The sequence below is a fragment of the Nymphalis io genome, chromosome 27 (genome assembly GCF_905147045.1).
Source record: "Nymphalis io chromosome 27, ilAglIoxx1.1, whole genome shotgun sequence".
Classification (NCBI taxonomy): Eukaryota; Metazoa; Arthropoda; class Insecta; order Lepidoptera; family Nymphalidae; genus Nymphalis; species Nymphalis io.
This window is the reverse complement of record NC_065914.1, coordinates 2,452,775-2,470,230: the sequence shown is the minus strand read 5'-3', so window position 1 is coordinate 2,470,230 and position 17,456 is coordinate 2,452,775. Positions and strand designations below refer to the sequence as shown.

Below are 17,456 nucleotides of genomic sequence, written 5' to 3'. Positions count from 1 at the left end.
AAATAGATCCCTCGGTGCGCACCTTCGCACATCTCTGGTGGAAACGCAGCCCTAATACGAAACTTGAACGCATCTAATTTGAATACAGTATTTCATCATAATCTTTTTATTTACAGCAGGATCTCAGAAAGATATCAAAATACTGTAGAGCTATTCTGAAATTAAATGTCAAAAAGTGATACGCGATATTGACCCTAATAATCATAACAGTTCAAAGACAGACGCGTCAAAATAGTATATCACAATAAGTCGGTTGTCAACATTTCACGGGTGAGTGACGAAATGAGTTCTTACAGAAAAGCAATGGTGTTGCTTAATTAAAAAAAAAATTGTTTGCTAAAGGTTATTATACAATTAGCGAATTCATAGATAGCACCGCGTGGAATTTCAGATATTAAGTAAAATTAGAAGTTCGAGCTTGCTGCGAACGAATTAAATCAAAATCGGTTCAGTAGTTTAACCGCTAGCCGACAGATGGAGCTACTTTCGCATTTATAACATTAGTATACATTTTAAAACTAACAAAAAATCTAAGTGAATTTCTTTCATCGATAAAATAACTTGAATGTTATTAATCTAAGTTTAAGTAAAAGCGAGGTTACATTACGAGCAACAATAACCTTGTGAAGTGGAACTATCACACGGTGTGTTTTATGTTGAACGTAATTATGAATTGAGAAACAAACTGTACTTAGTATATAACTGGTTCACACAGCATCTGTTTGAAATGATTTATCTCTTTCTTTCATTATTGATTTGACATTCGAAAGAAGAAGACAGCATTGTTTAACTGATCACCCGATAAACAGTTTTTACGTAATACATACACTTTATTTAAATTATTTTTAAAATAATCGGCTTTTGATTATTAAAGATAAGCAGGCAGACTGATAAATGGTACATGATGGTAAGCGGTCACCACCGATAGGAATTTATAATAATCCTGGGACATTATTCACACACGGCCATCTGATCCCAAATTAAGCTTGTACAAAGCTTGTGCTATGGAAACCAGATAACTGATATACTACATATACTACTTTTCTTTTGTAAATACATACTTATATAGATAATTACACCCAGACTCAGGACAAACAGACATGATCATGCACACAAATGTCTGTCCTGGGTGGGAATCGAACCCACAAATATAATATAGGTCGTTAGGATAAGCTTATAACACCTAAATTCTGACTTTGGAAACTCAATAAAACTTTCCCGAGACAGTGTTTTCAATATTAAAGTTTTACAATTATTTATAACTTTGCCCATTAATAAATATAAATTTCATGTCAAGAAAAACTTTGATAAATAACGCATATTACTCAAAACAGTAACAGCTTGCGAATGTCCCACTGCTGGGCTAAGGCCTCCTCTCCCTTTTTGAGGGGAAGGTTTGGAGCTTATTCCACCACGCTGCTCCAATGAGGGTTGGCAGTACACATACGTGGCAGAATTTCAGTGAAATTCAACACATGCAGGTTTCCTCACGATGTTTTCCTTCGCCGTCAAGCACGAGATGATTTATGATAAAAAATTAAGCCCATAAAAATTCAGTGGTGCTTTCCCGGGTTTGAACCCACGATCATCGGTTAAGATTCACGCGTTCTTACCACTCAGCCATCTCGGCTTTAATCAACACATGATTATGTAATTGTTATAAAAGCGTTGAGTTAATATTTGTTGATTTCCAAGCAGGATATGCATATATTTCACTTATATCAAGTGTTCACATTCCATTGCCCGTTCAAAACATACCTTTTATGTCCCAATGTGTAGAACGAACTATGCTAGAAATCGCTTATTGGTAAGAGCATGTGACAATTATAATAAACGCTACACTAATATCTTCAAAGAAAAAGTATTTAAGTCTTTAAAGCCTTAAAAAACTGTATATGTGCTTAATATTCTTATCGTTTTTCTTTGTTCTGCTTTTGTAATTATTTTTTAATACTTTACTTTATATATTTTAATTAATTGTTAAATAAATTGTTCTTGTTAGGTTCACTCCATGTTTGAATGTAAAAGTGGAAATTCTGTTGGCTTATGTGAGAGTTATTTTGTTATCAAATGTTTATGTGTTATACTCGTATTATGTATGTTACCCAAAATAAATAAATATTTAATTGTATCCGATTGATTCCGTAATTAGAAGGATGAAATATTTTTTTTTTATATGTCCGGGATGGCAAATGACTCTACTCCACCTGATGGTAAGTGGTAGTAGAGTCCAAACGCGACGACGGCCAGTACAGTCGGGAAGAATGTTCTGTACTAGCCGTCACCGCTTTGCCGGCCCGCAAGATGCCTCTTCACGCCTCGTTTGAAGGAACCCGGGTTGTAAGAGGAGGGGAACACGTGAGCTGGTAATAATGGTTCATCTCCGTAGAATCTACATTTCGAAACGGTGGTAGCTTTACATTTAAGTCAATACTGTAACGTGACGATGTAGGTGCCTTTGTCAGATTATTTTCTTAAAGAACATTTTCAACAGATCATTATTTATATCTAAAAAACATCTAGATCAGTAAAGGTTTGAAACCGGAAAAAAAACCGCTTCAAAATCGGTCCATTTGTATCAGATTCGTTTGCATACACACATTACTGATAACACACCCTCTTTTTACGTTGTCGATTTAAAAAAACGAATACATATGAACTCAACAAACTTTATACTGTAACGTCGAGGTACAGTTTAACTGAAATTGGTCCGAAAATCGTGTTGCTAGGACATACTAAGCATGTTTAGATTGCAATACTGATACCTGAGACCTGTTTCGTGTACTTTACTTCGTATGTATTGAGGCTGATCTCCGTCTTCCGAATGAGTGACAAATACCGCGTCTATATATCGTATATAAGCGAAATACCAATTATCACGAGATCTCCTAAACTATCCGCTCGATTGACTTGAAATTTGTCACACTTCTTCCCCAACGTAGACGCTCATTGCGAACGGATTTCACGAAAATCCTATCCAACATACGTTTTTCTTTTAATCTACTAGTACGTGAAGAAACCTGCATGTGTCTAATTTCACTGAAATTCTGCCACATGTGTATTCCACTAACCCGCACTGGAGCAGCGTGGTGGAATTAGCTCCAAAACCTTCTTAAAGAAGTGAGAGGAGGCCTTTAGCCCAGCAGTGGGATATTTACAGGCTGTTACGGTTACTACTAGTACGAAGCCGGAACGACTAGCTAGTCTTATATATATAATTAATACTCACATAAGCTAGTGATCACCTTTTCAAGTCACTGATTTAAAAATTGAATTAAAAAAAATTACGATTTTTACGAAGAGATTATTATTAATAACGTTTTTATTTTTTTAATTAAACACAACTTCCTCGTATATGTATGTGTGTTACGTCTGTCTGTGTCTATTTAAGTCTCGATATGGACAATACTCAAAAGCCATTATGACGTAACAAGCCGTCTGTTATACGTACGGTGTGCAAATTCCAAGCAATTCAGCGATTGAAGCGCTGTTTGTTACTCATAAATTATTATTATATATATTTTTATAATAAAAAAACAGCCACTGAATAAGTTATTTGTATAAATGAGAACAGTTTTATAATTAATATTTAAATATCAATCAATGTAAACGTAAAAACTAAGTTTAAATATATTATTTGAAGTAGATTACTAGATAACAATAACATCAAATTGATTTCGAATTAAAATGCAATTATCAAATAAATGTATCGATGTTATACACATATACAGACGACTCGACTAAAATTTTTAAATTTAAAAAGCGAACAAACAAGGAGTATCACAGATAGAATTTTTTTTTTAATAAAAAATAGTAACATTGTTAATCTTCATTTCAAAAAAGTTAAACATAAACGTCAAACGTCAAAAAACAAACTTTGTTATTAACAAAGGTGTCGGTTCGCAGCGCTTCAGCGGTTGAAATTTATCGTAACCGTAGTGTCGTGTGGAGTTGCAATGGAAATAGTTTTAACGATAAAATAAAAAACCTAACTACATAATTATGTATATAATACGATTAATTGAATCGTTTATAGGGCATCGGGAGTCTATAGATCAGTGGTTAATAAGGACGGTTTGGATGTCAAAGATCACAAATTACTTCTGATCTGATACTGCGGTTAGGCTAACTGAGATTTCGAGCGTCAGATGACGTCAGCGTGAGATTTGTTTTCGTGAGTACCTTGGTAATTATATAAGTTTTTTGTTGCTACTATATACTTAATTCGTTGTATATCATGTGCCGTGGTGCAAACGATTGCAGGTTCAATCGGGTAGGCATCACTGAAGCAAGTCCTTAATTCGTTTCAATAATTCATCTCGCAATAAAACATCGTGACCAATGCGTCGTAATTTTACCTCGTTTCCGCCAACACACATTGCTGCAGCGAGGAAGATTCTGAAGATTCGGATGGGGTCAATTCGAAAGTACAAAGTATTAGTGTTTAATGATAGAATAAAATTAATAAAAAAATTAAAGTAACAGCCTGTAAGTACACTCTTGAACTTAAACTTATGAACGAATGAATTGGAAACACGAATTTAGCATATCAAAATTCAGTGATGCTTGACGTCTTCGAACCTGCTATCTTCGTTTAAGGTACAATGTTCTAACCACTGAGCTATATCAGACCAGAATAAATGTGGATAGTTCTCACAGAGCTTTATCGCTCGATTAGAACTATTATTTAACAAATAATAAGTTACTTTATTTAATAAATGCATAAGTTGATGAGTAAGCACGGAAAGTACCTAAGTATATTATCGGATATCACGAATCGTGATGTTACAAAAAACCCATCACCGTATACGAATGATATATATATATATATTACTTCTTACTTATATACTTTGTTAAGATGGTGTTCAGTTATATATATGCAATATATTTTAGTAAACATTAGCTGACTTGGTGCAAGCCCGTCTGGGTATGTACCACCCACTTATATAATCTTCCTCCAGACAGCGATACTTAGTATCGTTGTGATTCGGCTTGAAAGGCGAGTGAGGCAGTGTAACTAGGTGCACAACGAATATCTTAGTTCCGAAGGTTGGTGGAGCATTGAAAGTTTTAAGGATGATTAGTATATCCTACGGCGCCAATGTTGACGGGCCGGTTGGCGTGGTTGGTAGATACTTACCTTTCACGCCGAAGGTCGTGGGTTCGATTCCTAGCCAGGACAGACATTTCTGTGCATGAACATGTCTGTTTGAACTGATTCTGAGTGTAATTATCTATATAAGTATGTATTTACAAAAGAAAAGTATTATATGTAGTATATCAGTTGTCTGGTTTCTACAGTACAAGCTCTGCTTAGTTTGGGATAAGTGAGCCGTGCGTGAGTAATGTCCCAGGATATTATTAATGTCTATGGGTAGTGACTACTTACCATCAGGTTGCCCATTTACCCGACCACCTTTAATATAAAACCAACGTTATTTAAAAACCAAATGCAATCATATATTAAACTCCCATTTCGAATATAATGGATATATTCGAAAACTCATATTGTAACCCTTTTTAATTGACCTTTACAATGAATGTCACGGATACAGTGCTTGAATAATTTCATTATCAATACGATGTTTGTTGTTTTACGGGTAAGTAATATTGTTTTTTTTTATCCCGGAAAAAGGCAAAGGAACAACGCTATGAGCAATAATAATAGTAAATAAATTGTCAAAAAAATCAGTGCGTTTTCGTTTCCGAACCGGTGGTTGTCTTTACTTTGATTACCAATGAGTGCAATGTTTTTATATTTAACAAGAATTCGCCTGGTGGTCAAAATTAGGCCATAATCATTATTGAAAACTAGTTTCGCATACGCAGCTTCAACCCCTCAGCTTCGCATACGCAGGGTATTAGGGAAATTGTTAGATGTTAGATATAAAAAAAGTAGTGTAAAAGTAACCCTTGGAGTTCAAGCTTACTTTATATTTCAACTTTCGCATTTATAATATTAGTACATATTTAAAGAAAACATTAATGAATTTGTATAATTTTTAATAATTAAATAATATCACTCACCAAAAAGTTTCCATATAATTTTCTAACATATTACATAGATAAAAAAATAACCTATCACACTTGACAGCTAGACGACCAATGGCGTCGTTCGCGCGAAAATCTAAACATGACTACTTTATTTTAACTGCACAAGTATTTAAACATAACACAAAGATAATAGCTGTTTATATTAAATATTATAAGCAATTGAGAACCATGGGACTATTGTTTAGTAATTAACGCGGTTATAATACATAATAGTTTTATAAGGCATCTTGTGAATGAAAATGACAGCTTCTTTTTTTTTAACCTTGCAACGCGTTCGAAGGCGAATTTATTTTTTAGTCATCCTTGTAATTAAGTTCAAAAGTTTAATTTAATTTCTGTTTAGTTTATTAATAAATAATTATTTTTTAGTTAAATTAAATAGAATTATTGATTTCAAGATTATTACCACACTTTATTTTTATTTCTTTTGTAATAGTTAAAAATAAAAAAGTTATTCAGCGAACAGAATTAGTTTACATTAAATATTTCTGTTTTAAGGAGCAGTTTATACTTCTTACAGTGGCTTCAATCAAAGCTTCTTCCTTCCAAAAATACTATTTACCTAAGATGCCGAACCGAAAATTGTTTGAAAACATCGTCGCCATGTTTATCTCAGGCGCCCCCATAAAATTAACGACGGAAATGCAAAACGCAGTTTTTATCGCTTTCCGTTAAGGATTAAAACCAGTTTAAAATTCAATTACTCCAAAAATAACGTTCAACTCGTTCGTGTAACGACAGGTCAATGTTCCATTAAATGGAATTACCATGCAATATGATAGAGCCTATATTTATACGAATATTATAAATGCAATATTCCACACTATCCTCGGCCTATCCAATCCATCCATCAACATTAAACTTTATATATTATAAATAATCGGAAAGCATGTGGATTCCTTGTCATAATTATCATTGTAACGTTTGTGAAACGCTATGTCGTTTGAGATATTTACAGACAAATCAATAACCTGCTGTGATATTTTGTAAAAGGTTTAGCGTTGTCTGTGAAACGAATAATTTGTTTTTCGATATCAAATAACTTCCAAGAAGGTATCGTGCAACGAGGTTTGAACATGTATTTTTTAATTTGATTATCTGTAGTCTGCATCATGGAGGTTGTATTATTTTCTAACTCAGCTTACATGTATTAATGAAATTCATAAATAAACAACATACAAAATAAAAATATGTACATAAATGTCTATTTGACTAATATATATTATATTTGCGTACTATATATTGTTTAAAAATATATAATATATAGTGCGATCGGCAAATCTCAGTCATGTGTCAACCTGACGAAAATGTTGTGCCTGCAATTACACAGGCTCACTTACCCTTCAAACCGAAATACAACAATATCGAATAATGTTATTTTGCGGTAGAATATCTGATGAGTGGGTGGTACCTACCCAGACGGGCTTGCATAGAGCTCTACCACCAGTTAACCTTACGTAGATCTTACCTGGATTGGGGATATTGATTAAAAAATAATAGGTAAGTTTTTCTATGGGCGTTGGTGACCATTTACCATCAGGTGGCCCATATACTCGTCCGCCTATCTATATTATTAAAAAAAAACTTGGTACATCATGAGTGCTATAATGACAAACGTCGCCCGGTGCGAAACCAAGGTAACAAAAATTAACACAATAATAAGGGAGCGCCTCCAACAAAATAGTTATTAATGAATACAGGAAAATTCACTTAACAAAGTAAATAAACCTTGAGTGAATACATTAAACGTGTACGGCCTACATCGTTAACGACATAATCGCAATTGTTCTTATTCAGGGTGAATGTGGCAACACACTCACAAACGCAGAGGTCTTAAATACGTTTTAAATGGATTGCATTATAATGTTTATTCCGACAAACGACAATCACAACCGAAACCTAAAGATGGTGTACCTTCTTGTATTAATTTAAGGTATAAAATTAAAAAAAAAAAAAAACAGTTTTGTATTGCGTCTATTTATTAGACTAGACTAAATACAATATAGAATTTGTTAAAACATATTTATGTACATAATATTCGTTCTAAATATGGAAGATTTTACATTGCATCATTATTAGGGCCTGTGCAAACGGCACAATGGTTTCTCTTGACCTTGTAGTTTATTTCGTCAAACGGCAATCACCATTGATTCATTTGAATGGTATTCGTAGAACTCCTGCAAAAATATGCCGAAAAAGACCTATGAAAAGAGACCTAATCATCACGTTAATGTTGATGCTAACCAGCTCCTTGACGACACCGACTTAATGTGAAGATTGGAAGACAAAGCCTCTACGAGTTGGTGTTCAGTGACTCTTACGTGGAGAATTTTGAAAAACGTTGAATTATGTATTTATTTATTTTTAAACAGAAATTTGTATATGATACAAATTTTCAAAATTCACGCTTCTAACTTTGAAAATGACGGATTTCTATACAATCGTTCATCGTTTATTTCATTCCTTTAGGGGTGGAATTTCTTAGAGCGTGTTTTCATCATAAAATGCATCAACTGTCAAAATTTAAACCCCTGTGGTCTTTAACCCCTGTGGTTTAGGCTCTGCATTGATGAGTCAGGACAAGTCATTATATATATATTTTAGTCTAATAATATAATAACAGTGAATCTTAATCGACGATGTGCTTAATTTGTGTTTATAATTAATTTTGTGGTGGTATAAGGACCAAACCTTGTCCTCGAAGGAAGAGGATAAATTAGCCCATCAGTGGGACAATTACAGGCTGTTACTTAAGTAGTTAAAGATCATAGTACTACTAACGATTTAACTTTTTTTATTAGTACTTGAAGAAAAAGGCACATTTATTTCTACCAAGCGTAGGTGATGAAGAAATTTAAAACGATATTTTTTTTTTGCAATTACTGTATAGTAAGACCTTTTTACACAATTAAACACCTCTGTATAAATTATCGCATGTATCAGCGAATTAATGAATTAATAAATTGAAAATAACCTCTCAGTAAATAAATTTGAATATCAGGTTAAAAAAAGTATTAATAAACAACACATTTCACACAGATTATATATAAATTTTATTATGTGTATGTAAAAAGGAGTAATCTTTTATTTCATTTTAAATAGATAGACAGGCAAAATGGTCACCTGATGGTATGTGATTACCACCGCTCGTAGACATTTAATAGAATTAATTTTTATAGAATAGGAAGGCGGACGAGCATATAGGCCACCTGATTGTGGTCACCAACGCCTATAGACATTGGCATTGTAAAAAATGTTAACCATCGCTTACATCACTGGTGGTAGGGCTTTGTGCAAGCTCGTCTGGGTAGGTACCACCCACTCATCAGATATTCTACCGCAAAACAGCAATACTTGATATTGTTGTGTTCCGGTTTGAAGGGTGAGTGAGCCAGTGTAATTACAGGCACAAGGGACATAAAATCTTAGTTCCCAAGGTTGGTGGCGCATTGGCTATAAGCGATGGTTGACATTTCTTACAATGCCAATGTCTAAGGGCGTTTGGTGACCACTTACCATCAGGTGGTCCATATGCTCGTCCACCTTCCTATTCTATAAAAAAAAACATCACCAATGCGCATGTTTTGCGGCAGAAACTACTTAGATTTTCTATCTTTAATAGCAATCAAAACAAACACATTAGTCTTCTCGATTGCGTCAGGTAAAAGCGGAGGATAAATTACTTCCTTATGTGATTATTAGCATTACGGAAAAAAACTTTATTTCTTTATTTAAAACGCATTAACAATTATATATGATATCATAGAAAAATTGCATAAACATTAAAATAGCAGTAGAAGTTAACATAAACAAACCATAGATTTACATATTCTATGCGATTTGCCAACAGCTCTGCTATATTAAAAAAAAAAAGCCGAGATGTGTCCAGTGGTAAGACCGCGTGAATCTTAAACGACGATCGTGGGTTCGAACCCGGGCAAGCACCACTGAATTATCATGTGCTTAATTTATATATAATTCATCTCGTGCTTGACGGTGAAGAAAAACATCGTGAGGAAACCTGCATGGGTTTAATTTCATTGACATTCTGCCACATTTGTATTCCACCAACCCGTATTGGAGTAGCGTGGTGGAATTAGCTCTAAACCTTCTCCTCAAAAAAAAAGGGGAGAGGAGGCCTTAGCCCAGCAGTGGGACAAACACAGGCTGTTACTTACTGCTATATTATGTACTACAAATACATATTAAAAACTTCCTTTCATCGCCGACGCGTCACTAACCTTGGAAACTAAGATGTTATGTCCCTTGTGTCTGTAGATTCATTGGCTCATTAAACCTTCCAGCCGAAATACAACATACTGAATATATAATATACTGAATATTGCTATTTGGTGGTAGAATATCTGATGAGTATGGGTGCCTGAGAGTGGAGACCACGCCTCGGCAAGTAAAACGCCAGCTAGGTAGAGTGACGATATACGCAAATTGGCTGGCAGCAGATGGAAATTGAGAGCTGAAGATCGAGCTCAGTGGCGTACCATTGGAAAGGTCTACGTTTACGACGAGAAAGGGATGATGATGGAAGAAGATACCAAAAACAACAAAGTTACAGACAACAGGTTTGTTGTGAGATTCGTTTATTTAAAAAAAAAATATATTATGTATTTAATTATATATTATTAGATGTATATAAAATCAATTACTCCATACGAGTATACTCTTATCAACACTTTTGAATCGCCATCGTTTTAAATTCAATGTACGGCTTGATGATTTACTTATTATATTATGTATATATATATATATATATATATATATATATATATATATATATATATTATCCTGTCAATAATAAAATATATATATATATATATATATTATTGACAGGATACACAGTAGTTATGCTATGATATATACTAATATATGATCCATTTGAGAACGAGAAACGACGAAAACTAGCTATTCCATCCCATACTTGAAGTGGAGGGGTATGTGGGACAGTCCACGACACCGTACGGTACCCAATAATGCTCTCACCGCTGAGTCTCTGCTGCCTCCGCAAGAGAGCCCTGAGGGTAACAAGTCTATACTAATATTATAAATGCTAAAGTAAGTTGCGCTTTCACGGCTAAGCCACTGAACCGATTTTGATGGAATTTGATACAATGTAAGCTTGAACCCAGAGAAGGGACATAGGCTGCTTTTTTATAAACACCACCTCCTCATACGCTAACACGCGGGCGATAACTTGTATATATAATAAAAAATATAACAAAATCAGATCACGTTGTTTCGCATTAAAAATACATAAATCCACATAACTGGTTACGTATGTATTACTTCATTGAATGTTATAAAATGTAGGTTACTTAAATCACTTTCAACAAGTAACTACTTCCGGAATCGAAGGCCGCACATACCTTACGAAGTCAACCTCACAACGGATCGAAGTATACAATTTTGATTAATGAAACTATAATAATGGTGGGACTGGGGGGGGGGGGTCAGCAGCCAGGGTAATTACAGGCACAAGGGACATAATTTCTTAGTTTCCAAGGTTGGTGACGATGTAAACGATGGTTAATATTTCTTACTAATGTCTATGGGCGTTGGTGACCACTTACAACCAGGTGTCCCATATGCTCGTCCACCTACCTATTTTATATAAAAAAGCTGTTATATTTATTTATGTAACATTTACTGTTACATAAAATCTGTTTAGCTAATATTTATTGTGTTATGTGATAGTACATGCTGAGACTGCGTGTAATTATTAGAATATTACTGGTGGTAGGGCTTTGTGCAAGCCCGTCTGGGTAGGTACCACCCACTCATCAGATATTCTATCGCAAAACAGCGGTACTTGTTATTGTTGTGTTCCGGTTTGAAGTGTAAGTGAGAAAGTGTAATTACAGGCACAAGCGACATAACATCTTAGTTCCCAAGGTTGATGGCGCATTGGCGATGTAAGCGATAGTTAACATTTCTTACACTGCCAATGTCTAAGGGCGTTGGTGAGCACTTACCATCAGATGGCCCATATGCTCGTTCACCAACCTATAATATATAAAAAAAATATTTACCAAGATAATTTCATAATGTAATGTTGTTTTTAGATATGATATTGTGTCTACAGTTGGTTGCTCTAATAAAAAAATAAATAGCATGTATCAGAGATCAATGACGTCACAATATCTTGTACATCGATACAACAACTAATAATAATCGGGAACCGCAATTTGAAATCAATCGGACCTTTGAAAGTTTTTAAGACCATTTAGTACAATAGGAAGTGAGCTGATGATCTTCAAACGCACGAACAGATATTCATAATTACAAGCGGCGTTTACCTATAATTAGTTGTTTCGCTATTCTATGGGTTTTTTTTTAATGTATTAATTCTTATATTTAGTGTCTATAACCGTTGGTAAGCCTTAATAAATAAAATAAAATAAAAACTACCTCGATCACATGAGAAAAAACCGCATCAACATCGGTCTATTCTTTTGGGATACGATACAAATTCTTTTTACATCAGCTTTTAAAAATGGCGATTCCAAAGTGATATTTTACAGGCAGTTTGAATTGGATAAAAATATTTTGATTATTCGTTTAATCCCCTCTTACGGCCGATATAAGCATTTCAGAATTAATTTCGATATGCCGCTCTGCCCTGGAATTCACCCCCACAGACGATATTAAATACCTCGTTAACAGCGTCGGCGTTGACCGCCCACGCAGAACACTAAAGAATTTATAAATAGAAGATAAAAATGTGATTTAAGTCATATTGCCATACTGATTTACATATTAAATTATATTTAATTAAAATATATAGGCAGACTGGAAGTGGTCACCATCAGACATTGACTTTAAGAAATATTAACCACCCCTTACATCAGCAATGCGTCCCCAACTAGTAAGATTGATTGATGACCAAGACGCTATTTCCTTTGTGCCTGTAGTAACACTGGCTTGCTCGTCCTTCAAATTGGAACACAGCAATACCAAGTATTGCTGTTTACTGATAATGTAAAAGCCGAGATGGCCCTGCGGTAAGAACGCGTGAATCTTAACCGATGATCGTGGGTTCGAACCCGGGCAAGCACCACTGAATTTTCATGTGCTTAATTTGTGATTATAATTCATCTCGTGCTTTACGGTGAAGGAAAACATCGTGAGGAAACCTGCATGTGTCTAATTTCACTGAAATTGTGCCACATGTGAATTCTACCAACCCGCATTGGAGCAGCGTGGTGGAATAAGCTCCAAACCTTCTCCTCAAAAAGAGGAGAGGAGGCCTTTAGCCCAGCAGTGGGACATTCACAGGCTGTTACGGTTACGGTACGGTTACGGATAATGTATTCCTATGGACTTTAATATTTAACCTACAGTATTGCTGTTTAGCGGTGGATTATATGATGAGTGGGTGGTACCTGCTAAACCTAAACTGAAGTCATATCGTTAACAAAATTTAATAAAGTAATTTATTATTTTCATTACATAACTTAATCAATTTATTATCATATCGGATGACATATTGGTTACGTGTATCCACCGTGTTATAATAATTAAGTTCGTGTCAACAATTATTGATAATAATCGTTAAAAAATTATGTTAATTCTTGCTATCATTTGATAACAAATAAAAATATCTTTAGATTTAAAAAAAATAATAATTGTACGAGGGAAACCGTACATTTAAGGTAAAACCACACCTAAAACCAACAACGTGCTTATAACAACAACAGTTTATAAATAATTAATAAATTTTAAGTATAAGTTATTTGCGTGTGCCAACAACTTATACGCTCGATTAATGATACGGGTTAAAAAAAAAAAAACATAAATATTTCTCTTTACTGAGGTTGCTTGGAAGACATCACTGTAAGTGATAAGGCCGCCATTGCATATTATATGTACTGCTTGTTCTTTTATATGTTTGTAAATTGTGTGCAATAAAGGATAAATAAATAAATGAAATAAACTTGTTATATCTACCCCAAGCTGCAATAGCTGAGGTGGATTTCTAATTCGTAACAGCCTGTGAATGTCCCACTGCTGGGCTGAGGCCTCCTCTCCCTTTTTGAGAAGAAGGTTTGGAGCTCATTCCACCACGCTACTCCAATGCGGGTTGGTGGAATCCACATGTGGCAGAATTTCGGTGAAATTAGACACATGCAACGTGTATGCAAAATTTTATGATGATCGGTCGAGTAGTTTAAACGTGAAATCGTAACAAACAAACAAACACACTTTCACATTCATAGTATTAGTAAGTAGTTAATATTTTTTAAGATATATAATAATATATTATAACTTTCCAATAACGTCAAGTATAAATGTTATCTTATCTTGAGAACGAACGCCCAATCTTGGATTACATTATTATATGTTTTCAAGTAGATACTGTACCTCTCTATTTCAATATATCTTGTTACGATATATATTAATTTGGATTAAAATATACTATATCACATCGGTATCAAGAGCCGTTTGACTGCCTCGTTGGTCTAGTGGCTTGATGTAAGGCCGCAGACCTGGAGGGCCTGGGTTGAATCCCCAGGTCGGGCCAATAAAAAGTTATTGGGTTTTCCTGTCAGAAAATTCTCAGTAGCAACCCGGAGTGGAAGTTGGAAGTGTGTACACTCCCGTGCCTCGGAAAGCACGTAAAGCTGTTGGTCCTGTGCCTGAACTCTTTCCGGTCGTGTCGGATTATACATTCTAATCTCTCTTGAAATTGGCCGCCGTGACCGAAATCGGTGTTGAGGAAATTATTATTATTGTTTCCACCATTGACCGAACGCTAGTTATAATAAAGATTTATCTTTAATCTGTATATGTATATAGATTTTTATTGAGGGCTTTTCGCTTTTAATATTATAAAAGTATTGTAAATCTTATGACAGTATGATATTGGCGGGACCATAAAAATGGAACGATATCAATTTTAGCGTTTTTTTATTTATTTTGGTTGGTTGCGCAATGACGATGTAAGGAAAGATTATATTTCTAACAGTATCATTATATATAGGCATCATATATGGTGACTACTTACCATCGGGTGGCCCAATTGCCCGTCCACTTGCCTATATCAAAAAAAAAATATTTTTTTCTATTTCTTTCTAAAGCTCGTCGATAGCTACCAAACAAATAAAACAAGCATTTGAGAACTAATTGGTTAAGGTACTGAACTAATTTATCTTTGCCTATTTATACACAGACAAAAAAAAAACTATATTAGTTCAAAAGTAATGTCAAACTGGCACTTATTGACCCTCCTCTCCGTTAAAACACCCTCAAGACATCTCTGTTATCACAAATTTATTAATCACAATTACCTATCGAAAAACGCCAACTAAAATTAACATCAACGATTTAATAATATAATGGGTTTATCAGTGGGTTTAGCTGTAGTCAACTGTGTCCCCTTCTTTCGTATGTCAAATCAATAATGACAAAAAGAGAGAAAGCACCGTTAATTTATGAGAACCTGGAACACTGTTTACACCAGATGATAACTTAGACTCACCCATTATCCTCGTTCTCCAGCAGCCGGTACTTCACGTTTCTTGAAAGCATTTTGTTTACACTTATAATTCACTTCAACTTTCCATATTTAAACTTGTGGACACTTCACTATGTACAATTATATTATTTATGTCTCAATCACTTTCAAATATATATATATATATATATATATATATATATATATATATATATATATATATATATTCTATTATATGTTTAAGACTGTATTTGATATTTATATATTAAATTATATATTGTATTAAATATTATAGTTATAAGTCTGTTTTAAATATGCAAAATATTAAATGGGGACAGCGGAGTAAAATTACACTGGCTCACTGATAACACAGCACAAAAGATGATTTTTATTTTATGGTGTACTATTAGTACATACTACAGCTTATTCCAATGAAGATAACTATATATCCTTGACCTTTAATTGACATGACACTGGTCATGATCTAAAACAATCCATGATATTCATTATGGATTCGCGGAAAAAAAACGTTACGACGTTGAATATGAAGCTTTTATCGCAATATTGGAAATTAAATTAAATTATATATTAGTAGTTAAGTGGAATAATGTTGTATAATTAATAAAATTTTAAAATGACTGATATACAACGACACTCGAAAAACATCAGGTTAAGGGTTTGCCTGAAATTTTGCAGTGTTCAGTGGAACATAAGTAAGAACTAAGAAATATGTTTATACTCATCTCCTAAGGATGTTAAATTGGAGATGAAAGCTAGTTATAAATAAAAATATATTTATCAAGAACTGTTTGTAGTGCATAAGAATATCAATATAAAGTTAATTCATCTCTACTTCTACCATTGCAATATAGTATAGACGAGTTTGCACGAATTCCAGTGTATTATATTTTATTTATTCATTCCGTCTGACTACGTTAATACTTTCAGCGCATAAATAACATAAAAATTCAACTCAATGAATTAAAAAGTAATTCAAGTTGTGTAAACAATACTGTATTATTGAAAACTTAAAATAAATATGAATATTAAAAACAATTTTAGTCCAAAACAATACACCTATAAACCCACAATCACACTAAATAAAAAAAAAAGTTTTTTTCAATAGATAATTATTAAATTAAAAACACTAAGAGATCAATGGACACGGTTGAATTTCAACACTCGCTACTACGATATGAGGATTCTTATCTTACAAACGTAAGGCTAACCGCATACGTACAGATAATAATATTTTTTTATAATTTAAAAAAAAAACTTTTATTTTACTCGTCACCGTGGTTTTTTTTTTTTTTTAATTTTCTATACATATAAGATAAAAAACGAAAATAAATTGCACCTTTTCTAAAACCCACACATCAGAATGTAAAAATTTAAATTAAATTATGATAAAATATAAAAAAAATATTTTTTTCTCTCTTCGTTTGTTTTAATTAAACTTACATTTAAAGTTAATAAATATTAGAAAAATATAAAATTATATAGGAGATATTTACTGGTGGGGCTTTGTGTAAGCTCATCTGGGTAGGTACCACCCACTCATCAAATGTTTTACCGCAAAACAGCCGTACTTGATATTGTTGCGTTCCAGTTTGAAGGGTGAGTGAGCCAGTGTTATTACAGACACAAGGAACATGACATCTTCGTTGCCAAGGTTGGTGGCGCATTAGCGATGAAAACGATGGTTAACATTTCTTACAATGCCAATGTCTATAGGCGTTGGTGACCACTTGCTATCAGGTGACCCAAATGGCCGTACGCCTTCCTATTCTATATAAAAAGAAGATTTATAATCCGACATACTATTGATACCAACTAAATAATATACATCAAATTTTAAAATTAATAATTTAATAAATTTTTAAATGTCTTCGTTCGCCAGCACCTTTAATATATATAAATTCAATACCAAACC

The 17,456-nt window shown here is 33.7% G+C and overlaps 1 protein-coding gene across 4 annotated transcripts in view; it reads right to left on the bottom strand.

The window, feature by feature from the left end:
• The window catches only part of LOC126778791 (copper-transporting ATPase 1), a 66,660-nt gene that overhangs the window by 31,281 nt on the left and 17,923 nt on the right, over window positions 1-17,456 (bottom strand). For 2 of the 4 annotated variants that reach the window (XM_050502455.1, XM_050502457.1), the window contains exon 2: window positions 15,548-15,687. The exons of 1 other annotated variant lie outside the window; for it this stretch is intronic. In XM_050502455.1, the coding sequence (XP_050358412.1) occupies window positions 15,548-15,597 (50 nt within the window). In that variant the 5' untranslated portion in view covers window positions 15,598-15,687. Of the gene's footprint in view, window positions 1-3,229; window positions 3,376-15,547; window positions 15,688-17,456 lie in introns of those variants that run through there. One more of the 4 variants, XM_050502459.1, reaches the window with a different exon arrangement.